This window comes from Bos indicus x Bos taurus, chromosome 5 (assembly GCF_003369695.1).
Source record: "Bos indicus x Bos taurus breed Angus x Brahman F1 hybrid chromosome 5, Bos_hybrid_MaternalHap_v2.0, whole genome shotgun sequence".
Classification (NCBI taxonomy): Eukaryota; Metazoa; Chordata; class Mammalia; order Artiodactyla; family Bovidae; genus Bos; species Bos indicus x Bos taurus.
This window is the reverse complement of record NC_040080.1, coordinates 92160578-92186239: the sequence shown is the minus strand read 5'-3', so window position 1 is coordinate 92186239 and position 25662 is coordinate 92160578. Positions and strand designations below refer to the sequence as shown.

At 41.7% G+C, this 25662-nt stretch overlaps 1 protein-coding gene across 7 annotated transcripts in view; it reads right to left on the bottom strand.

The window, feature by feature from the left end:
* The window catches only part of SCN8A (sodium voltage-gated channel alpha subunit 8), a 197048-nt gene that overhangs the window by 38404 nt on the left and 132982 nt on the right, over positions 1-25662 (bottom strand). For 4 of the 7 annotated variants that reach the window (XM_027542915.1, XM_027542916.1, XM_027542914.1 and 1 more), the window contains exons 12-14: positions 25122-25517; positions 11390-11522; positions 6034-6272 (exon numbers count right to left, since the gene is read on the bottom strand). In XM_027542915.1, coding sequence (XP_027398716.1) covers positions 6034-6272; positions 11390-11522; positions 25122-25517 — 768 coding nt within the window. The remainder of the gene's footprint in view (positions 1-6033; positions 6273-11389; positions 11523-25121; positions 25518-25662) is intronic. The other 3 variants (XM_027542918.1, XM_027542920.1, XM_027542917.1) reach the window with 1 other exon arrangement.

The window sequence follows — 25662 nt, the reverse complement described above, 5'->3', positions numbered from 1 at the left end:
CATCAAAGGGATAACCTTGAATTTGCTTTTCTCCATTTTTCAAAACAGCCAACAGCTACAAATTTATATTTACCCAAACTCCAAACAAGGGCAGCCCACTGTGTGGGCTGAAGGCATGAAGCAACATGCCTCTGTCACAGGCATTTCTTTTTTTTTCTTTTTTAATGTTTATTTATTTATTTATTTGGCTGTGCCAGGTCTTAGTTGCAGCATCAGGGTATCTTTTTTTCTGTTTTTTAGTTGTGGCATGCAGAATCTAGTTCACTGCCTGACTGAAGGATTGTACCAGGACTCCCTGCATTGGGAGTGTGAAGTCTTTGCCACAGAACCACCAGGGAAGTCCCTATCACAGGTGTTTCTACCAGGCCTCTGGAGGCCCAGCCTCCCGTTAAAAGGCAGCACCACAGAACTGCATCTTCTCTCAGGAACCAGCATTCCCACAGGATAGCTGTTCTGAGGTTCATCACCCTGTGCTGTTACTGAGCACTTTCTGTGCATTCACCAAGAACCAAGGGGACAGCAGATTCAGTTTCCACTTAGTGCGCATTAAGTGGGTTAATGTTTCTATGTAGAGAAACCTCTGATGGGCTGATGCTAAGGGCAGCACAGACCAGACAGTCAGCGCCTGAGCAGGGCCAGGAATGGTGCCCCAGCATGGGGTGTCCAAGCCCAAGCAGGATGTAGACAGCTTCTGGGTGGGGAAGCCTGGGATGGGGTGAGGAGGAGTCCTTGCAGGGGAAGGCCCACTCTGAGGTGTCTGAGTTCAAGTGGCAGGAGAAATAAGGCTGTGTGGGGGCCACCTGGCCAGGGAGGATGGGGCCTGAGAAGTGTGAGGAGGGGTCAAAGCAGAGGACACGGGGACTCAGGGTCTGACCAGGGGGAGGGGACCCCCATGTTGCAAGAGGTAACAGTGGCTTTTTCTTTTTTTTAATGAAATAATATACTAAGGATAGTGGTAACCAGGTTTCTTTTTGTTGGAGAAGGAATTATAAACATAGAAAGAAGAAAAACAGAATGAGTCCTGTAATGCTAGGTTAAAGTAAGTGGTGAGCCCTGTACAGAGAGGGCCCAGCTGTGCGTATTGCTCCAACAGATGCTGACTTGTAAATGTCAATTTCCAATAAAACAATCAAGAGTTGCTTGAAAAATGGCAGATTCCAGGCCTGAGACAGGAAAAAAAATATAAAAGTTAGCCTGGAATATTTCTGAAAAAACAAGGAGGCAATGAGGACATGTTGAGAGGACATGTTGAAAGGCAATGAACGCTACCTTGCAGGGACTCCCACTGCCAAATCAGGAATGGTTTACACATCTACGCACAGGATAATAATGGGTTAAAACCCATTGCATAAAACGGAAAACCGGGAGTCCACACAGATATAATAAAGGAACAAATCAAAAGTTTAATGAAAAGCAGGAAATTTAGATAGTTTCAAAGTGTCTTTCTCATAAACACTTATTAATTATAAACAGAATAAGAGTAACTGTACACGGCAGAACCTCAATCAAGTGACCAAGGGCAGAAATGGGACACGTGGAAATCACGTGCCACCTGGTAGACGCAATGAAAAAACAACAGCCTCACCTGGGCGACAGTCTTGCCAAATGCATGGCCTGAGTCTAATCAGGAGGAGGCATCAGACAAAGCCAGATCGAGGGAATTCTACAAAATAACTGGACAGTCATCTTCACAGGTATCAAGATCATAGAAGTTAAAGAAAGACTGAGGAGCTCTCTCAGGATGAAGAAGTTTAAAGAAATATGATAGCTAAACTCAAGAGTAACTCTGGAATGTCATTTGTTTGGGTATAAAGACATTATTGGGCTTATAAGCAAAATTTGAATGGGCCTGAGAATTTGATGGTAATGTACATGGTGATTTCCTGATGTTGGCAGTTATATCCTGGTTCTGTAGGAGAATGTACTTGTCTATAAAAGTACACTACAGGGACTTCCCCAGTAGGCCAGTGGCTGAGACTCTGTGCTCCCAGTGCAGGGGGCCCAGGTCTGACCCCTGGTCAGGGAACTAGACCCCTCAACTGAAGAAACAAAAAAAAAGATCCTGCATGCTGCAACACAGACTGACGATCTTAGGCACTGCAACTAAGATCTGGCCCAGCCAAATACACAATAGATAAATAAATAAAAATAAATAAATTATTTTTAAAAACCACACATTACAGTACTCAGGGGTGACGGGCTTCATCAGCAACTTACTCTCAAGATAGTTTTTTACACTGCACTTGAAACTTTTCTGGAACACTGAGACTTTAAAAAACTACCTATAAACTCACTGTTGTGTTCAAATGGTTACCAAAACAACAACAAAATGGCAGGAAAAGAATGATTACATTTACCTACTAAACAATACAAAAGTCACGTAGCCTCCCTGGCTTCAATTCCCTCTATAAACACGGGGGCTGGATGGAACTATCTTTATGCTTCCTCTTACTATGAAAAGTTTTTCTTAGGGAGAGGCTGGAAGAGACAGGGATTGCTCATTTATAGAATGCTGTTCTTATCTTCCCTCAAAAACATCCAAGGACACACACAACAGATTACATCTGTGTACAAACACGGCCCCATTCACCGTCCCAGCTGTGGGAAGAGCCTCTCTGTCCAACCACCAGAGAAGGCCCCAGTCTGCCTCACGAGCTAGCTCAGCCATCTTTTCTCGTTCTTCTCTTACTCTCAGGCTTGGGCAAAGGCTGTATCCACGTCTCCACGTCTTTGAAAACTCTCCTACTGAACTACATGTACACAGTTCCTAGGTATGGAGAGTACTTTTCACTATTTCCAAAACTTCTGTACGGGTTCTCATTTTACCCTCTCAAATACTGATGACATGGTATTACTCTCAGTTTATAGATGCAAAACATTTCTGGACAGAAATCAATGGCTTATTCACAGCTAATATGTCCACACTAGTAAAGTAATGTTCAAAATTCTCCAAGCCAGGCTTCAGCAATACGTGAACCGTGAACTTCCAGATGTTCAAGCTGGTTTTAGAAAAGGCAGAGGAACCAGAGATCAAATTGCCAACATCTGCTGGATCATAGAAAAAGCAAAAGAGTTCCAGAAAAACATCTACTTCTGCTTTATTGACTATGCCAAAGCCTTTGACTGTGGGGATCACAATAAACTGTGGAAAATTCTGAAAGAGATGGGAATACCACACCACCTGACCTGCCTCTTGAGAAACCTGTATGCAGGTCAGGAAGCAACAGTTAGAACTGGACATGGAACAACAGACTGGTTCCAAAAGGAGTACGTCAAGGCTCTATATTGTCACCCTGCTTATTTCACTTCTATGCAGAGTACATCATGAGAAACGCTGGGCTGGAAGAAGCACAAGCTGGAATCAAGATTGCCGGGAGAAATATCAATAACCTCAGATATGCAGATGACACCACCCTTATGGCAGAAAGTGAAGAAGAACTAAAGAGCCTCTTGATGAAAGTGAAAGAGGAGAGTGAAAAAGTGGGCTTAAAGCTTAACAGTCAGAAAACTAAGATCATGGCATCCAGACGGTCCCATCACTTCATGGCAGATAGATGGGGAAACAGTGGAAACAGTGGCTGACCTTATTTTTGGGGGCTCCAAAATCACTGCAGATGGTGACTGCAGCCATGAAATTAAAGGACGCTTACTCCTTGGAAGGAAAGTTATGAGCAACCTAGACAGCATATTAAAAAGCAGAGATATTACTTTGTCAACAAAGGTCTGTCTAGTCAAGGCTATGGTTTTTCCAGTAGTCATGTATGGATGTGAGAGATGGACTATAAAGAAAGCTGAGCACCAAAGAATTGATGCTTTTGAACTGTGGTGTTGGAGAAGACTCGAGATCCAACCAGTCCATCCTAAAGGAGATCAGTCCTGAGTGTTCACTGGAAGGACTGATGTTGAAGCTGAAACTCCAGTACTCTGGCCACCTGATGTTGGGAAAGATTGAAGGCAGGAGAAGAAGGGTACGACAGAGGATGAGATGGTTGGATGGCATCACCGATTCAATGGACATGAGTTTGGGTAGACTCCGGGAGTTGGTGATGGACAGGGAGGCCTGGCGTGCTGCAGTTCATAGGGTCGCAAAGAGTTATACACGACTGAGCAACTGAACTGACTAAATACGTCCAAACCAGAGCTCCTGATTTTAAACTCCACCCTGTTCCTTGTTCAGTCATCCCCATTTCCCCCTTGGTTACCCAATGCCCTCAGTCTAGATACCCTTCCTGATATCTCTCCCTCCCCCTGAGTCCAAAGTATCCTGGACCATTCATTGCTCTCTGCCTCCACTGCTCCTCATACATCACTTCTCCTTTGAAGACTGCCCCTGGAGTGCTCTCCCATTTTAGAGCTTGGACTGGTTGGCTTGGCTCCCTGAACATCAGCTGTTGACCTTCTCCTTTCTCCCTTTCCTTCATTGATGATTCTGAGCAAAGTTGTCTGAATGCTCACAACTCTAATTTCAGTGTGACTGTAAATCTCTAGGTTTTCAAGAAGGAAAAAATGATGTTATTTCCTGGCCCAGTCTGAGGCAATTCTGTTGGTAGTAAGTGAAAAGGCCTCTCAAAATCCCTTGAAAATCAAGGACCGATTCTGCCAAAAGCAAGTAAAAGCAAAGACTTTAGGAAAAAAAAAAAGAAAAAACTATAGAAAATATCCCACCACTATCAATAACAAAGTTGATCAAGTAATATCTCTCATTACATAACCATTGGGCAATAACATAAAGAGTGTATCTATATGATGCTGTTGATTGGCTCCAAAATGTTGCTTGATGGCCAAGCCCCAGAAGTCAGTCAATCACACAATGAGCTGACCCTCGGGCACCTTTCAGAGCAGGTTAACAGATGTCCTGGGTAGTCTATGGGGGTGTCCTGCTTCAAGACTACAGGTATTTCACTGAACTGCCCATCACAGTGGTGGGCTGGAAGTGCATCACTGACTCAGTCACGGACATCAGAAAGATTACAGCAGCATCCTGGATATGTACTAGGGAATACAATCAGCTGTGACAACTAACCAGATAAGGGATCCCTTTTGCCATGTATGTATTCTAGAATTAGAAGTCAAAATGATATCACTATTATAATGCACTGATAGAGTATTAAGACTTAAGGTAGAAACTGTGTGTGTGTATGAGAGAAAAAGAGAGAGGGAGAGAGAGAAACAATTACCATGCAGTGATCATGCACAAATTACATGGTAACAACTAGAATGGTATGCCTATGGTGCAATTTCTAAGGAATAGTGAGGCCAGATGACCTAGAGGATTCTTTCCAATTAATTTTTTACTATCAAAATTTAATCAACTCCTGATTTTTATACTAAAGAAGATAATCCCCAAATCACAACTACTTGACTTCTGAATACACTGTATAATCTATTTTTTTAAAAACTGCATACTTATCATCTAAATAATATAAATTAAATTTATTACTTGAGCCAACATTAAAATAAATTTGGCACAGATCAACTAATGGTTAGAAACTGACTGATAGCTCAGAAGTTGGACTGGGTGGGAAGACCAGCGTAGAATTTAAAATTTCCTGTAGATAGTCCCCATATGAATAATGAAGATATGACAGTGTGGGAAAATTTATCATTACATGTAACATACTAAAAGACCTCCCCTATTTGGTGGTTGTTACTGAAGGTGAAAGGGGTAGTGATTTGCTGGAGTCATACAGAATTAAAGTGAGAAGCAGAGAGAGAAAGACATCCGCAAGTCCTTGGCTGAGGTTGCTGAAACCAACCCACTGCACCATGCCTCCCATTCTGTCACCGGGGTTGGATGCCTGCCAAGAGCTCCTAAATGACGTCTTCAAAGTTCTGCAGAAAGAGAAAACAGCCAAGGGATCACAACAGCTAGCAGAAGCGGCTGGGGCTGCGGCATATGTGGGAGCATTTGTCTTCCAATTAACTATTACTTTCTTTTTGACTAAACTCCAGTTCTCAGTATCAGAAAAAAAATATTACCCACAGGCAAAACCTGTTCAGATGGTGAAATCCGGAGGCTGTGCTCCATCTTACCAGATTTCCTACAGCCAAGACGTGTTCAAACTGTGGCGTCATAGGATGGTGCTCCATTGCCATAAACAGGGTGTTCAGGACGATGCAGATGGTGATGGCCAGGTCCACGAAAGGGTCCATAACAATCAAGTTCACAATCTCCTTCAGCTTTATCCAGTAGGGGTGACACTCCCAGATGAGGAAAGTGTTGGCAAATTTATACCAGCATGGTGGGCACTTCCTCTGAGACTCTTCCAGCTCTGTAGTGAGTCAAGAACAAAGGGAGCCCCTCAGTCTTGGGAAGGAAACGAAAGGGTTAGGCTTGGCTGGTCTCACTGGTCTCACGAGAAGGAAGGTGGCTGGGGAGTGCTAACTCTCCTGAGAGCTTCCCTCAGTTTTCTTTCTCTTGAAGGCAAAAAGAAGGCTGATCAGCCCCAGGTCACGTCCCTGTACAATGATCTAGTTATAAACAAAACTCAACACACCCGTTTCGGGAGCGTGGCAGCCCTGGTTCAGCTGGCTTTAACATGCACAACTGTACGATCTCAGGCAAGGTAGTGCTGACTTCTCTAAGCCCCTGTTGCGTCATCTGAAAGGGCACTGACTTCTAAGCTACAGGACTAAAGGAGTCCTTAATTCTCCTCCATCACTTACGCACTAAGCGGTTGACAACAGACAGCACACGGCCTGGCATAAGGTAACTCCTCAATAAACGGTGGATACACATTGTATCATTAAACTATTATCAGAGAAGCAGAATACTCTGAAGCCAGACATATGTGGGTGCAATCAGCTCAGACAATTGCTAACTGTGGGCCTTGAGTAAATTACTTCAATTTTCTGTGGGAATTAAATGAGCTAAAATACATATAAAGTGCCTCAGAACACCCTAGTGTGTAGCAAGTGGTGCTATGGAAGTATTTGCTACTGTTACACACTTTCTTTACAGCAGAACCTGCATTAATCAAGCCACCATGTGGGCTCTCTTCTGCTCTTGAGGCTGCGGGAGTTCGCAGTGCTGTCAGGAGCAGAAACCGTGTCCGTTCCTCTCTGCTCCTTCCCTCCTCTTTGTCATCTCTCCTCCCTCTCTCCTTCTCTTGCTCTTTTACCCATTTCCACTCTCGCCCTTCCCTTCTCTATCTTCTTCCTCTTCCCTTCCCTTGACCTCTTTCTTTTTTCCTTTTTCTTATTCTCTGGTCTTCTCTTCTCTGTCTCTTTAGTCTGTTACTCTTTTAAAAGCAGAACCCGTTGTTTCCAAACAAGTTCTTATTTGACCTCCAATACATAAAACAGACAAACCAGGAGCTGCTCTAGCTGAGGCAGGAAGAGGAGCTTGGAGTCCAGTGTAATCCAAATCTTCCCCCCTGAGGTGCTGCCTCAGGTTCCTACGACTCTGATAAAACCAGACTGAGAATCACTGGATGCAATGAGCTTGAAGGCAGTTTTACAATGCGAAGATGGGAAAGGATGATCAAACACAGAGAGCCATTCTGCTACAACAATCTAGGTTTGCTGCTGCTGCTGCTGCTGCTAAGTCACTTCAGTCGTGTCCGACTCTGTGCGACCCCATAGACGGCAGCCCACCAGGCTCCCCTGTCCCTGGGATTCTCCAGGCAAGAACACTGGAGTGGGTTGCCATTTCCTTCTCCAATGCATGAAAGTGAAAAGTGAAAGTGAAGTCAGTCAGTCGTGTCTGACTCCTAGCGACCCCATGGACTACAGCCTACCAGGCTCCTCCATCCATGGGATTTTCCAGGCAAGAGTACTGGAGTGGGGTGCCATTGCCTTCTCCAAATCTAGGTGTGAGATCCTTTCAAATTAAACACAAAATATAATAGATAGCATTACTAAAGTTCAAGAACCTTGATCTGGAAGGATGTTCTTTAAGAGGTATAACTCTGAAAACTCGGCAGCATGATAGTCCTTAGAGGCCAGGTCTTGGTTTTGTGGGGTTGGATACAACTGTGTCTCCTACTGCCCTAGACCTACTCAAATCCACTAATGAAATCAAATCATTTGGGGAACAGAAAAAAATTTCCCAACATTTCACCAAGAACAAGATGGCTGCTTTGTATCAGTCTACTTCCCCCATTTCCAACCAGCTGGAAGGTGCCCATGGTGATGGCTTTATTTTAGATGGGGTGCTTTGGTTGGGCTTCTGATTGGCTCCCTGGTTGCTAAGAAAATAGGTTGCCTTGGTTTTTCAGATTTAAGGGCCACAGTAAGCGCCACGTGGGAGTCTGCGTGGGAAAGGAAGTCTGTGAAGAAAATTTGCTTTGGCTTCTTCCTCACAGAACTCCCTCCCTTCCCAAGGTAAATTTAGTTTTATCCCAAAAAAGAAAATTGAAAAGGTTCTCTTATTTCCATAAATTCTTATAGTACATATTTGGAAATTTGGTTCCGTTCCTTTTTTAATCTCCTCCTTTCTCCAAGTGTCTGCTGTTTACCGCAGGTGGAGGTTGAAGCGGTGACTGTTCACGTTTCTAACAGTTGATACAGTTGTAATGTTTTACAATGAACTAGGCTCCAAGTCCTCCCCAGACAGCAAAGGGCGGGGTGGGTTTCCCTACCCTATAGGGCACCAGAAAGGGATACTAGGCATCTCCTCCTCCCATTTACAGAGACCAGAAGATCGCTGGGATAATCTTTTCTGTTTCACAGAGACTAAGTAAAGCTGTGGAGCTCTAGGAGCTAGAAAAGATCGACTAGGGGAATAAGGAGGTTTAGGAAGTGCCTTGCAACTCTGCAAACTGTTATTGGCCCCACATGCCTGGAACAGTGGAAGACTGTGGTCTGGAGAAATGTGTTAACCTATGGAGAGAGATGTCCAAAAGTTTGTGGAGCTTCTTTTAGTTTGTTCCTGAACATTTTCAGAGAGGTGACTGTAATCTTCCCAACCTTGAGGGCACTGGGGACTGTTTGCAGAGAGAGGCCTCAGGATTCCTCCAAGATGGCAGCCTCAGCAGACCAGGAGGTTTCTGGAGGCAAGGGCCTTTCCCAGCTCACTTCAACAATGGGCCAGACACTGGGAATACATCTGGTGAACAAGAGTCGCCACCCTCACAGAGCTGACAGCCACGGTTGGAAAGGAAGATACCTGGTAAGCAATTGCACTGACACTTTTGAAGCTGCTTAACCTGAGAATCAATAATGCTAAGCACCATCACTTCCTCATTTTTACTTCAACTCCCTCCCGCAGCTACTGTTTGAGAAGTAAGACTGCATCACTCTCTGCCAATATCCCATGCCTTGTCTGAAATATCCCCCAAAGTTATGGCTCTGCTGACAGTGAATTCCACTGAGTTTACTGGATCCTGGTGAGCATGTTTGCAATAGGATGGGGGGGGGGTGGTCAGAGCAGGCAGGATTACCCCATTATTTACAGTATTCTGGAATTCTCCACTGTGGTTTCTAAACCATTATTTAAGAAGTCTGCTTTTTTGGACTAAAATGATGTCAGTTTCCTAACTGAAGGTCTGAAAAGAAGAAATGATTATTCATTCAATGCTGGCTTTCCTTGTTGCAGCAATCATTAAATACAGAGGGAGCAGTGGTTAAATAGGAATAGATCTTTCTTAACGTCCATTAATTCTTTCTCATATCATTCAGCTCCAGCCAACCACTGTTCTTTGCTTACAGCAGCTCTGTCTCATCAGCTTTAGCAAAGAAAATCAAATATTAGGAGAGGGAATCGGAGGGAAAGGCGGCACAGGCGCTAAGGCCCCCAAAAGGACTCCTGCAGCCCCAGTGCTCCTCCCCAGCTTCAAGCACAACAAAATTCAGCTCAGTACACATCTTTTGAGCATCCGCTTTTGCCACGCCCTGTGCCAGGCCCCTGAGGTAATCAATAAATCACTGTTGTACTGCATGGATAGTTCTCCTGCTCTGATGTTTTCACCAGGAATAAAATACGCCTGGTGGAGGTTGTTAGCTTTTCTTTCTCAACTGCCATAGATAGTCAGAGAAACCTTGTCTTGCTCTCCAAATGAAGAACAAAATTAGCCAAGGTTCTTAAGCTATTTAATAATATATCTTATCTTGGAATTCTTATGATTTGCAATTATTTACCTGTTATCTCAAAGTATAAAGTTTAAAGATGTTCTATCAGACGATGACCTCAATGAGAATTAAAGAAATCAGGAGCTGAAAGCAGTTAGTTCAGTGTTCCTTTTACTTGATACACTCTCAAGACCAGCCTAGGTTTAGTCTAACTCCTTGCCTATGTGTGCAGATGTGACCAGTCCAGGGGAGCTTGAGGTTCGTTTCTAGGGATTCTCCTTGCACCACAGATGCCTGCCCAACACACCCACACCCACACACATACCCTCCCCCAAACACGCACAGACCAGAAGTGGTATTTCGCTTAAATGACTCAAAAAAAATAAAAAAATTGTTCCAGGAACACCAGAATAATATGAGTCTCCTTATCTCAGGGACTCTAAATATTATGGGGTAGCCTGGGAGTGTGGACTCTAAAGAACTGCAGTCAGGAACAGTGTGGGTCTATCAAGTGACAAATCAGCTAAAATAACATGAATCAAACGAAGAAGCAGCATTTGGAGTCAACCAGAATCCTGTGAGAAAAAAAATCTAGTCACTGAATCTACCATCAAAGAAATCCAGAAGAGCCTGGCATACAGACCATGACTGGACCGAAAGTGGACCTGTGCTGGGGGACTTCGGGGTAATAGGAAATGCTTAGTTGCCTCTCAGCAAGTCAGGCTTCGGTGTGGAGGAGCCCCTGACATGAAGTCCAGGCTCTGACAGCCACGCTGCTGCAGACACGCTATGGTTCAACAGTGGCCGCTCTTCCCTGGGGCACCAAGTGCCAACGTAAGGGGGGTTTTGGCTTACTTGTTCACATGCCCAGTGTATTTATGGATATGTGGGGGTGTTTAAAGAGAGGCAGAATTAGGTATAATCAAAATGCACAGTGCATTTGTCCTTAAGGAAAAAAGCTTTGTAAGTAGCTACAAAGGAAACAGGGAAGGCACGTCTGGTGGTCGGGGGCACGAGGGGCTTCCGTCATTTCATGTCATGACAGTTCTTCAGTGTACGCTCCTCTCTGTTTCACATCAGTTCATCTGTTCCTCACCTGTGACAATTACAGAGCCTTCCCAACATCCTCTGGCTCACTCTTACGTTGTTCCTTTGTACTTCTTACCTATCTGTGCACAGTGCTGGCAGCAGCTTTGAAGTCCTTACTGGATTCTCTGCATGCAGATTTGGGATGCTAGTTTCTATAACCAACAGACTCTATTCCTAAAGCTCAGAGACAGTTTTTCCAACCAAAACTCAGACCAAGGGACTATATTCATATTATACACACTACATATTTATATCCCAGCAGCTTGGACCAACATCACAGGGCACATACCTTCCACCAGTGTATTTGTAACAACACTCAATATACTGTTGATCCTGTCCTTTCGTCCATAGGAAGCCAGTTGGTCCATAGAAACTAAGAGAGATCCAGGGCCTTTCTTCTTAATTTCCACCTCAGTTGTAGCCTTAAAAAAAAAGAAAACAAACAGGAAGTTGGGTGAGTGAAGACTTGTAAATGTTAAGGATATACCTTACTGGACATAGTCCAGAGGAACAAGAACATACGCTCTTCATTAGAGCTTTTTATTCTAATCCTACAGTCCTATTTACTTCAAGAGGTAGAATGACACAAATTGGCCAGGGGTCATCCTTCGTTCCAGAGAGGACAAGACCAAGTTGTTTAGGTGTGTATAAAATCTACGATGAACGCAAGAGCCTGGCTGGGACCCACATACTTCACCTGCTCAATCTAAGCACGGAGTAGAAAGACCAGATTCCCTGGGGCAATGCCATCAGAAGTAGACCCTGAGGTTTTCCTGTCCTCGTCTCTTCTCTACAGCATTTGGATAGAATTGGACCATATGATGAAAAAAGTCAAATTCACCTGTACTTGAAATTTCATGAAGGGCCAAGTCCCTGAGCACACTGAATATTACAGATACTGTCTCCTCCGTGTATAGGAACACCGTCACTCTACCAGACTGTCACTTTCAAATGTCAAACCTGGGCCTCATTGAACATTAGCAAGTGGAAGGTCTACCCCAGATATCCTCCAAGCCACTAGAAACAAGTATGGTAGGTTTTGCTATCTTAATGAAAGACATTGCCTCATATAGGTGTACCTTGCCTTTTTACATTTTTATTTTATGAGCTAATCTGCAATGTTCAAATTCCCAACCAATAAAAAGGGCAGAAAATACCATCAGATTGTTAAAGTATTTTCCACACACTCCACCCTCGGCAATGCTGGTACGGCAGATTACAGGAAAGGGTTTCTTAACGTCTCTCGATTGTGTTCTTTGTGCCAATCTGAATATTCTACACCATATTAGACTTAATAGGGTGGCTTACTGCTACTGCTAAGTCACTTTAGTCGTGTCCGACTCTGTGTGACCCCATAGACGGCAGCCACCAGACTCCCCCGTCCCTGGGATTCTCCAGGCAAGAACACTGGAGTGGGTTGCCATTTCCTTCTCCAATAGGGTGGCTTAAAACCCAGCTTTCTAGTAACCATGTTGTCCACTGTAACACGTCATCCATAATAAACTTGGGGGCTCCTTCCATGTGAAGGGAAGAGGGCAGAGACAGTCACCGTCCCTCATAGGGAAGACATATGTTTGTACGAAGCTAGAGAATTATTTGTCTAATTAGTGCCAGAGTGTTCTGAAAAGAAAACAAGTGTCTTTGGAGAGCTACATCAGAAAGTCTTTTTATTCTTATATATATTTAGATTTTAAGAACCATACTGAAGAAAGCTCCTGGCAGACTGTATCTTTATCCCATTGTAGTATTTTATCAGACAGTTTCAGATTCAGAGATTTGGTTCACCTTAGGGTTTTATTTGTTCTATTTTGTTTGTTTGGCTGAGCCACAGAAGAAATGGAAAAGAAAAAGAACCGGTTTCCTTGGGAATTCCTATATGCAATACTATACAAACATCTGCATTTTTAAGAATGACTTGTTAAGTATTACCTCAGTTCATGATAATGTATATTTCTTTGAGAAATCACTTTTTGCTACAATTCCCAGCCTGATATTCATGACACTTTAAATGAGATTAAACTACTACAGTTTAAGAGTGATAATCATCTAAAAATGAACACAGAAAGTCCCAATACAGTGGACATTCTTATTTCTAACACCTATTGACTCTATATTTTTACTGAACTGTCCTTGTGCAAATCTACAGTAGCCAGATTTCATAATGCTGACCTCCAAGGCACTGTAAAACCTAGTGGACTGGCTGATTCATCAAAGATGATGAAACTGCATTTAATATGGCTTTGGTACTAATGCAGCTTACTGTTTTCTGGGCACGCTGGATATAAGAATACATAAATTCTTCAGACTTTAATAACATCAACTCTAAAAAACAAACTTAGTGAAAATGCTATCTAAAAAGACCTGGTCAAATTATCAGGTTATCATTTGTTGATACCTATTCAAAAGAAAACAATTTTTAGCTTGGGTTAAAAATATCCACAAAAATTAAAGAAAAATTAACCTCCAAACTTAATATTAAGATGGGACAGGTATTATTTATATCTTTCTATGTAAAACAAAAGTAAACTACAGCAGGACTATGTGAAGACAACTTTGAAATATTAAAATTTGTCCCATAATCCATAATGTGTTGTAGAACTATAATACACACTGTACATCACTTAAGTTCAAAAAAGAAACAAATGAAAGAAGATGCCAAGAAATGAATATCTCAAAGCCCATATTTAGGGAACTTTAGAGGGTCAAAAGAGAAATTCATTAATTATTTTTTTACAAAGGCAAGATCAGATCAGATCAGTCGCTCAGTCGTGTCCGACTCTTTGCGACCCCATGAATCGCAGCACGCCAGGCCTCCCTGTCCATCACCAACTCCCGGAGTTCACTCAGACTCATGTCCATTGAGTCAGTATTTAGCATAGATCCAAACAAATGGCTCCACCAAAAATCTTGGTAACAATAAGATATCCAGAAAATTCCAACATATTTGCAAATTAAACAATAGTCTTCTAAAGATCCATGAATCAAAAAGATGATCACAGGGAAACTAAAAAAATATTTTAACTGATGATAATGAAAACATAATACATCAAGATTTATGGGATAAAACTAATGAAACTGTTAAGAGAAAAGTTTTCAGCTTTAAATGTTTATATTAAAAAATAAAAAAGATATAAAATCAATGCTCTAAGCTTCCACCTAAAGAAACTAGTAAAAGAAGATCAAATTAAACCCTAGGTAAGTAGGGTTTCATCTTATTTACCTTTCATCTAGGTTAGTAGATGAAAGGAAATAGCAGTAAGAATGGAAATCTATGAATTAGTAAATGGCCAAACAACATACAATTAAAAAAAAAGGTCAAATATTGGTTCTTTAAAAAGATTAGGGGTGGGGGAAGAAAAAAAAAAAAGATTAATAAAACTGATAATTCCCCTGGCAAGACTGATCAAGGAAAAAAATAGAGAAAATGCAAATTATAATTTTTAGGAATGAAAAAAGCAGATATTACTATAAATCCTATAGTAATTATTAAAATAAAAAGGATACATTATGAACAATTTTATGCTGTTTCATCTTAAATGAAATGGACAAACATATCCAAACACAACTTATAAAAACTGACATAAGAAGAAATAAAAAATCTAAATAGCCTGTATTAATTTACAAAATAATAATAAAAAATCTTACCACTAAGAGAACTCTAGACCCAGACAGGCCTCCACAAGTGAATTCCACCAAATATTACGGATGGAAGAAATAATACCAATTTTACACAAATTCTTTCAGAAAACAAAGGTTAAGAGAAGGCTTGTCACCTTGTTTTATATGGCTAACATAACCCTGATACTAAATCTGACAAGAATATTACAAGAAAATTAGAGACCAAAATCTCCCATAAACAGAAATGTGAAATTCTTAACAAATATGAATAAATAGAATCCAACAATATACACAAAGGATACTATATAATGACCATCAGGGCTTATTCAGGAAAGCAAAGTTAATTTAATACTAGGGAAAAAGTCAGTGTTATTCATCATATTAACAGAATAAAGGAGAAAAACCATATAATCATCTTACTGATGCAGAAAAAAGAACACTTAACAAAATTCAACACTTCTGCGTAAAAATAAAATTTCTTAGCAAGCCATGAATAACAATGTAGCAGTTCCAATCTGACAAAGAACATTTATGAAATCTATAGCCAACATTACACTTCTCAGTGAAACATAAAATCCTTTTCCTCTAATACTGGAGACAAGGTAGGATGTATGCTTTTATCAATTCTATCCAATTTTGTATCTAAAGTCTCAGCTAGTGTAATAAAGCAAGAAAAATAAATTAAAAACATAAAGACTGCAGTTGCTGCTATTCACAGAAAATATTGTACATGTAGGAAAAACTATGGAATTTAATAAACAAACAAACCCCAAAATCAAAACCCTAAAACAAAAAACCCTCCAAAGCTAACAGAATCAATACACTAATTTATCAAGGTCATGAGCTATAAGGTCAATATGCAAAAATCAATTGTATTTCTATATTCTGGAAACAAATAATTGAAAATAAAAATTTTAATTATACCTTTTACAATAGTAATTTGAAATTAATTAATTTGAGTTGAATCAAAGACCTAAATGTAAAACTCAGAACGATAAATCTTATACAAGAAAAACATCTTCATGTTCTTGGGGATCAGCAAAGATTTCTTGGATAGGATGCAAAAAAAACATCGTGGAAGAAAACTAACTGATACATTGTACTTCATTAAAATTAAAAATTGACCTACCTAATAAAGGACTTGCATCCCCAACATACAAAAAACTAAAAAAATCCACAAAAGATAAACAGTGCAACTGAAAATGGGCAAAAGATGTGAATAAACAATTAACAAGAAAAGAGTAATGTGAAGCCAATAAGCATATGAAGAGATAACTGCATCATTTTCATCAAAGAAATGTAAATTAAAATCATAATAAATAAATAAACACATTTTTAAAAAGGGACTTCCCCGGTGGTCCAGTGATTAAGAATCTGCCTACTAATGCAGGGAACACGGGTTCGATCCCTGGTCCGGGAAGATCCCACGTGCTGCAGAACAGCTAAGCCTATGAGCTGCAACCACTGAGCCTGTGTGACACAATTACCGAGTGGGCGCCCAGAGCCCACGCGCTGCAACGAGAAGCCACCACTCGTCACAACTAGAGAAAGCCTGCGTGCAGCAACAAAGACCCGGCACAGCCAAAAAGAAATAAATAATTTTAAAAATCTTAACAACATTTTATATCCACTAAAATTCTAAAATCAACATTAATTATGGGCTAGGAATACAGAGCAACTGGAACTCTAACACATTGTTGGTGGGAGTACAAAAATGGTGTAACTATCTTGGAACACTTGTTTGGTAGTTTCTTATATAAATAAAGTTAAACATATATTTACGATATGACCCAGGAATTTCATTCTGAGGTATTTATTCAATATAGACAAAGACACTTATTTACAAAGACAGCTGTACAAAAATGCTCTCAGCAAGCCATACTACCACAGCTGGAAATAATGTGAATGTCCAACAACAGGAACACGGATAAACAAACTGGGGTATATTTATACAATAAAATACCACTCATCAGTAACAAAGAAGGAACTACTGATACACAAAACAACATGTACATCCAAACATTCTGTTGAGTGAAACAAGCCAAATAAAAGCTACACCCAATCCCAAAGAAAGGCAATGCCAAAGAATGCTCAAACTAGTGCACAATTGCACTCATCTCACACGCTAGTAAAGTAATGCTCAAAATTCTCCAAGCCAGGCTTCAGCAATATGTGAACTGTGAACTTCCTGATGTTCAAGCTGGTTTTAGAAAAGGCAGAGGAACCAGAGATCAAATTGCCAACATCCACTGGATCATGGAAAAAGCAAGAGAGTTCCAGAAAAACATCTATTTCTGCTTTATTGACTATGCCAAAGCCTTTGACTGTGTGGATCACAATAAACTGTGGAAAATTCTGAAAGAGATGGGAATACCAGACCACCTGATCTGCCTCTTGAGAAATCTGTATGCAGGTCAGGAAGCAACAGTTAGAACTGGACATGGAACAACAGACTGGTTCCAAATAGGAAAAGGAGTTCGTCAAGGCTGTATATTGTCACCCTGTTTATTTAACTTATATGCAGAGTACATCATGAGAAACGCTGGACTGGGAGAAACACAAGTTGGAATCAAGACTGCCGGGAGAAATATCAATAACCTCAGATATGCAGATGACACCACCCTTATGGCAGAAAGTGAAGAGGAACTCAAAGCCTCTTGATGAAAGTGAAAGTGGAGAGTGAAAAAGTTGGCTTAAAGCTCAACATTCAGAAAACGAAGATCATGGCATCCGGTCCCACCACTTCATGGGAAATAGATGGGGAAACAGTGGAAACAGTGTCAGACTTTATTTTTCTGGGCTCCAAAATCACTGCAGATGGTGACTGCAGCCATGAAATTAAAAGATGCTTACTCCTTGGAAGGCAAGTTATGACCAACCTAGACAGCATATTCAAAAGCAGACACATTACTTTGCCAACAAAGGTTCGTCTAGTCAAGGCTATGGTTTTTCCTGTGGTCATGTATGGAAGTGAGAGTTGGACTGTGAAGAAAGCTGAGCGCCGAAGAATTGATGCGTTTGAACTGTGGTGTTGGAGAAGACTCTTGAGAGTCCCCTGGACTGCAAGGAGATCCAACCAGTCCATTCTAAAGGAGATCAGCCCTGGGTGTTCTTTGGAAGGAATGATGCTAAAGCTGAAACTCCAGTACTTTGGCCACCTCATGCGAAGAGTTGACTCATTGGAAAAGACCCTGATGCTGGGAGGTATTGGGGGCAGGAGGAGAAGGGGACAACAGAGGATGAGATGGTTGGATGGCATCACTGACTCGATGGACGTGAGTCTGAGTGAACTCCGGGAGTAGGTGATGGACAGGGAGGCCTGGCGTGCTGCAATTCATGGGGTCGCCAAGAGTCAGACACGACTGAGCGACTGATCTGATTTGATCTGATTTTATTTGCATATGGGCCTGCAAAAATGCAAGAAAACTAACCTACGATGATACAAATCAGAAATGGTGGTTTGGGGGAAGAGAGCTTGCCTAGAATGAGGTATGAGGGTACTTTTTGGGAAGTCTTATAGTAAAGAGGAGTTTCTGGAACAATTCTCAACTGATCAGAGAGTGCCTCCTCCACCTCCCTTTTACCTACATCTTTGGTAATTCTTGGGTGCCAATTACCAAGTGTGCTACAGAAATACTGATTATGCAGTGGAGTTCCTTTGAGAAGGAAGATGGAATGCAGACTGCATAAATTTGTATAAGATGTTATCTGTATTGAGGAAATAAAGATCAACTAAATAAGAAAATCAAAGGTTATTTATTCTGAGTTTGATGTAGTGAGGGAGTTAGGTCACATCATGCATGTTATGGCAGAAATTCAAAGGCAGGCAGAGGAGTAGCAAAGTCTTGAATAGGAGTAGGAAAAAACCAAAAGGCTTTAGGTGTGCCTGATTCAAGGCTGCTGGTGGGAGGCTGCAGGCAAGCTAAGCAGCAGCAGGGCAGCCTACGTGATTGGCTAGGGGTGCCTATTTGGCTTTCTCTGGGCAGTCCTAAATTGGAAACAGGGACAAAAATTATGGAAGTTGTCAGTTATTAATCTAGTAATCAAGCCCTGGCTGCTTTGGGCTGATTGTTACAGAAGTTACTGTTTAGCTCCCTGGACCGTCACTAGAGATAGCAATCTGGCTTTCTGAAAGTTTGGTTTATAGCAGGCTGGTTTCTTCATTATTTATTGTATGTGTTGTGTTATTATTGTGTGTGTCGTGTATGCCTCTTTGAGACTTCGTGGACTGCAGCCCTCCAATTCCTTTGTCCATGGAACTCTCCAGGCAAGAATACTTGAGTGGTTGCCATTTCCTCCTCCAGGGGATCTTCCCCACCCAGGGATCCTACCGGTGTCTCCTGCATCCCCTGCATTGGCAGGCAGATTCTTTACCACTGTGCCACCTGGGAAGCCCTTGTTTATTGCAGACAAATTGATTACTTATTGTAGGTAAATAGACCTTGGGCAGGCTGCAGGTGAAAATTCTATTTTTATATATAGTCTGTTCATTGTCCATTTGTGTATGCATTTCTTAGTACTCAGCAGATCACACTGATTAATGGAGACAGAGCAAACATATTCATCACTGTTAACAGCCCAAAATGATATAATGTAAAAAAGCCTATGAGGAACACTACTTAAGAGTGCTAAGCACCAGTTGGGAGCGAAGATGGTATCCACAGAAAAATGCATCTCTACTACTAAGACAATTTAATCCACTGAGATCAGGGTACATAGGATATACCAAGATGGGCGGGTCCCTGTGGCAGTCCCTGCTCCCCAGGTGAGGGTGTGAAAGCTGGGACTGAAAGTCCAGATACTGGGCCAGTGTTTCTGTTTGTTTTTTTCCAATTAGAAAAAATTAAGATAAAATGTATATAACATAAAACTCACCATTTGAAGCATTATAAAGTAAATGACTCAGTAGCTTTTAGTATATTTACAATGCAGATGGGCTTCCCAGGTGGTGCTAGGGTAAAGAATCCACCTGCCAATGCAGGAGACATGAGATATGGGTTTAATCCCTGAGTTGGGAAGATTCCCTGGAGGAGGGCATGGCAACTCACTCCAGTATTATTGCCTGGAGAACCTCATGGACAGGGGAGCCTGGTGGGCTACAGTTCACAGGGTCTCAAAGAGTCGAACACTACTGAGGAGACTCAGCACACACGGGTGGACTCACAAGGCTGTCACCACTATTTAATGCCAGGACATTTTCATCATACCAAACACCACCACCTGTCTGCAGTCAATCCCAACCCCTGCCTCTACCCAGCCTCTAGGAACCAACAATCTGCTTTGTTGTATGGATCTGCCTTTTCCAGACATTTCACATAAATGCAATAATATGGTATGTGCCTAGCTCCTCTCACCTAGCATAATTTTTCAAGGTTTATTCATACTGTAGAATGTATCAATTCATGTTGGCTGAATGAGATGCCATTATAGGGATTCCATTGTATCACATTTTGTTTCTCCATTCATCAGCTAGTAGGTACTTGAATTGTTTCTACTTTTTGGCTATTATGAATAAAGATTTTAAGAATACTTATGTATAAATTTTTGTGTGAACACATGTTTGAAATTTTCCTGGGTATATACCTAGGAGTAGAATTCCTGGGTCATGTGGTAACTCTATGTCTACCTTTTGGAGGAGCCGCCAAACTGTCTAAGCATCTGCACTATTTTACTTTCCTAACAGTAATGCTGGCTATCGCTTCTTGTGTCAGACCATGGCCAACTGAAGGGAAGAAAACCTGGAGCAGACTTTTCCCCAGGTACAGCAGCTTCATCGTCACCTTCCATCTAGAATCTGCTTAGGATTTGGTGAGGTATGTCTCTGCTATTGGCTCAGCTGCCCAATTCTCATCACCTTGGACGTGCAGCGAAGGTGTCTTCCTCCAAGCATGCTGAGACCCAGGGACCAGAGGAAAGATCACATACTCATTTTCTCCCCTGCCTGATTTGTTTTAGGTCATTTTGGGGCGGGAGGGGGGTGGGCAGATGAAGGTGTGTATTTTTGTTTCATTTTGTTGGGGAGAGAGGAGGAAAACTAACAACTTTTAAAAGTCAGGAGCCTCTGCCTTTTAAAAATTCAGCCCCTAAAGAGTAACAGAGGAAGCAATTGAGAACCTTAATTACTTTAAACCCAGTACAAATTTTTTCCATTTCTCTTAATTCAAATGCAAAGTTTATTAAGCATTTAGCCACTGACTTTCAACCTCCTAAATTGTAGCTGCCCTTCTCAAAGAGATATTCTACCATATCTGCCGATGTCTGGTTTTGACCACATTTCCACAGATCTACCCAAGGAATCTCAACTTGTTATTGATTCTAAACTGATTTCACATGGAATTACGTAACTGGAAATTTATCAGCCAGTCACCTTTCTTGGGACTAAAATTTACAGTATTTTAGAAGGGGCCTTAGAACCTAGTCATTTATCTCCAGTTCAAGCCTTGCTAAAATTTTTGTGGTATGTATTCTGCTTCAAAACAACTGTCAAAAATTTCTCCTTCTCAAAAGATCTTTAGAATCTTAGAAGAAATCTGACTCTCTCCAAGTCAAGCAATTCAGCAGAAATCAAACTGTCTACTTTTCTGGTTAAAAAGACCAAAAATGCACATGTAAAGGAATAGAAATTTAATTTCTGAATACCAAGAATGGGCCAAGTAATATGCTTCAGATTTTATAAATGTTATTTAATGTTCAAATAGCTGTCTAACAAAGGTCCTTTTATCTCACTTTTTTTTTTTTTACAGATAAGGCTTAGAGATGCTAATTTTTCAGGATCATGAAGAACCCAGGCTTCATAGTTAGCATAGTATAATAGTGGCTAACGCCGTGCAGTTAGATTGTCTGGATTCCAATCCTGACTATACTGCTTACTATGCAACCTTGGACAAGTGACTTTATTTCTCTAAGCCTTGGTTTCCTCCTAGTAAAATGCACACAGTAGTAGGATCTAACTCAGAGGGCAGGTGCTGTGAGCATGAAATGAGATAATACTTCTACATCTGCAGCATGGCTTCTGAGTCATGTGTGTTTTGGACAGTCAGGAGCACCCACTTCTTTACAAGGGAAGAGCAATGATTTTCCAGCTCAGAGCTAAAGACATGGGAAAAGTCCCCTTATCCTGCGTTTCAGCAAAAAGCAAAAGCAAAAATTCTCATAAAACTATCAAGAAATCATCACCACTCAACCACAACTGAATAATGAATGAAGATGTGAAATATTTTTGATGAGATTCTAATGAGGTGACGTCTGGGTGTCTTTTTTCATTAAGAATATTGTATTTCTTCATTTGAGCCTAAATAAAAACTACATATGTGGCATAGCTCAAGCGTTCATGCTGTGTGAGACCAACCGTGGACCATCCACGGCTCCTATACCAGTCCATAAAGCATGAGTACGTAACTGGAAGCATTCTGATGGTTCAGGCGAAGACAAGTTAATCCGTAGCTGCAGACGCATCCAAAATGTTTTGACAGTGAGAATCACTATCTTCTAGCCCAAAGGGGTATAATAATTGCTCATTTGGCCCAGGCTGGGTATAACATCATGAATATATTAATTCCTTCTAAGATAAATGACTGTTTTCCTACTTCCAAAATAAGCAGTCAGGAAGTTCTCTTGGATCAGAAAGACCTTGGTACCATTTCCACAAGTTTCCCAATCTCTGTTAACTGGATAAAACCACCTACTGAATGAGGAGGCTAAATGAGAACATATGTATAAACTGCTGAGCATAGTGTAGTTAGAACCCAATATATGGTAGCTATAAGGATGAGGTCCACTGTAGCAAACTAAAAAGAACAACAAAGTGCAAGAAAGGAAAAAACCCACTAGTAATTTCCCCTCCCAATACTGTTAACTTGTAGTCAGTCACCCTTTTCCCTATGCAGTCTGTCTTTACAGAGATGACATACCACACAAATGATATGCATTCTGCTTTTGTTTTGGTTTGTCTTTTTGGCTTATTCGTGTAACTTAGGTATTTTTCCACACCACTAACTACTAGGAGGTGCTTCCTTACGGCTTCCAACGAAACAGTTTTTCCTAGTTATGAAGCCCTTGAGAATAATATAGTCCTGCCTTCCTCATCTTCCTGCCACTTTGGGATCTGATCTCCTGACCTTGGGAATGCTCAAGTCTGTCAGCATCATCACTCAGGACCACTGCAAAGAAATCTCCTAAGTGCTTATAGGGTGCTGAGTGTGCAGGACCCCCCAAAATCCCAAAAGCAGTGTTCCATCGGCCGCAGGGTAAGGCAATGCAGACAGCCGTACTCGCCACAGCCATCTGCTCAACTGCCTCTCACATTTTTCTCCCACACAATATAACAGAAGCTGCTAAAAAAACAAAAACAAAACCTGCAAACCTGCAAACCTGCTTATCTGCCTTTAAGCTGAAGTTCAAGCTCCTTCTTCCTGGACACCTTTTCTAATACTTTCTCTTCAAAGAAAAAGCAAGATATATTATTTGACTTAAATATTTTTTAAAACTGGTAGGATATCAGATTTTACTGTGGTTCTCATTATTTGAACTGTCCCAACTGTACTGTCCACGCTGATCTACCTGTCATTCTCCAGTGATTTCGTCTCTTATTTTTTCAGAGAAAATAATTTTCTATCTAATTGTGGAACCCAAAATTTATATCTAGACATAGAATTAGTGAAAATCAAAAGTTATATTTAAAGTAAAGATAGTCATTCATAACATATATTTTGGCCAATTATCTGGTTTAGTGGGGGACTTTGGAACTACTATGTTATTATTATTGTTCTTATTACACCTGATCTGAAACAAACAGTTCTCAAGAAGAGCAATGGTCATGTGCCTAGGTAGAGACGACATTAAAATTAACTGAGAAATCGAAGACTCAGGTTTCTGAAAGGTTTTTCAGTGATGAGTTGTGTAACCCCAAGGAATACACTTTCATTGAGCCTGTTTCCCCATCTCAAAAACAGCTCCACTTTATCAGCCTTATGGAATTTTTTTTTTTTTTTAGCCTTATGGAATTTTTACTTAGAACAAATAAGGCATGTAAAAGTAAATTGTAGCTTGTAAAGAACCATCTAAATGTAAGGGGGAAAATATTTTGCTTTTAAATAAAAGAGTAGGAAGAGAAAGGACAACATCAAACATCCTGTCTTTTGAATTTAGGACAGTCAACAGCTGTCCTAGGATAGTCAAACAACTGTCCCAAAGTGCTAAATAACAGGTCATTCTGAATAATTCCATCCTTGATCGCCCAGTTTTCCTCCACACATGCATCATGCTAATTAAAGGGTTGGCTATCTTCATGCTGTGTTAGAGGAAACTGAAGTGTTAGAACAAAACAGACCAACATGCTATCTTAAGCTCAGACCAGCTAAGGAGGGACTGAAGAAAGCTAAGGAGTCAGAGGTAGAAAGGATCAGGATCATTAAGGTTATAAGAATTTAAAGCTAGAAAAAAGGTATAAACAGCTTAGAATCTAAAGAAATGTTAAGACATGGCTTTTCCCAAAGAGGGGTGCCATTATCCTAACCCCTAGCCAAGTGATTTTGTGAAGTGAAGCTATTATATGTCACTTCTCCAGAGCCTGACATTTGATTACATTTAAAATTCATCTTTCAATTCCCTGTTCCTTCCTCCCCCATGTACCATGTGTTCTTGCCCCAACCACCTACCTTCCCCTCTGATTTACCTCAGTCCCCTTAGTAAATGTCCAGCTCCCCACCAGTTTCCTTCACCTCTTTGCCTGGCTCTCCCAGTGCCCACTTCCTACCCTCAGCATCACACATGCACATGCCTCTTTGGAAAAATCACATCTCATTCTTGTAGAGGAGACTAAGAAAACTGTTCAAAGATATATTTGAACTTTTTTTTTTTTAAATACAAATAAAAGAGCTTTAAATTCCAAGCTGTTTCCCTATGAGGAGGCAGGACGTAGTGGGGGGAGAAGCAATGGTAGTTTCAAACCCGCTTAGACTTGGTCATTGGTGGTGGCAGAGGCCCTTCTCATTCCATCTGGGCAGGATCCGCTGGCCAGAGGCATTCAGTCAAAGCAGGTGGGGGTGGGATGGGAAGAGAGGCAGACAGAGAAGTGCAAAGATGGAGAGAAAGAAACTTCGATAAAATAAAGGGCTGATGGGGGAAGGGCAAGAGTCAGAAACAAGAAAGGAAGATGGGGGTGGGGATGGGGAATGGAGCAAGGAATAAAGTACAAGGGAAAAGAGGGTGAGTGAAGGAGGAGGGCTGAAGAAAGAAACAAATCTTGAGGGAGAAAACAGAAGCGGTAGGCGGTAGAGACGCGAGTCCAGACGGGAGCTGGAGAGCAAGTGGGACCGAGTGGGATGGGCGGAGCAAAGGAGAGAAGAGAGGGAGCGGGAGAGACTGCCATGCCTAGCCGCGGTCTACCGGTTTTACTTCCTTACACTGTCATCAGTAGCTGCCTTATCTATTTTCACCTCTGGCAGGAGACGCCCGCTGATGTGGGAGCCGGGGCCGCCGATGAGGGACACCACGCCATTGCAGTCCACTGTGCTGTTGCGCTTGACGCTGCGCCGCAGGCTGGGGAAGATGCGCGAAGAGCGGCTGCCCTGGCTGTAGCCGCTGTAGCCACTGTAGCTGCTGCGGCGCTCACGCGCCCGGATGGGGATGAAGAGCGAGTCCCGGCGGCCCTCGCTCTCCTCCACCGTGCTGTGCTCGTCGTCTGCAAACTCATTCTCCGAGCCCGGGTCCCGGAACCGCCCGGGCCCCCTGAAGCTGAAGATGCTGCTCTTGCTGTTGTGGCGGGAGAGGAATGGGGAGCCTGGAATGCTGAGCAGTGACTGTAAGGGCAGGAGGAGAGAGAGAGAGAGACAAGAGAGGCAGGCATGAGACAGGAAGGGACCCCATAGAAGCTGAACAAAGGCTGTTAGCTTCCCCAGTCTGGCCCCATCCTTGCATTCCTGTTAATCAGAACACAGGTGTTTC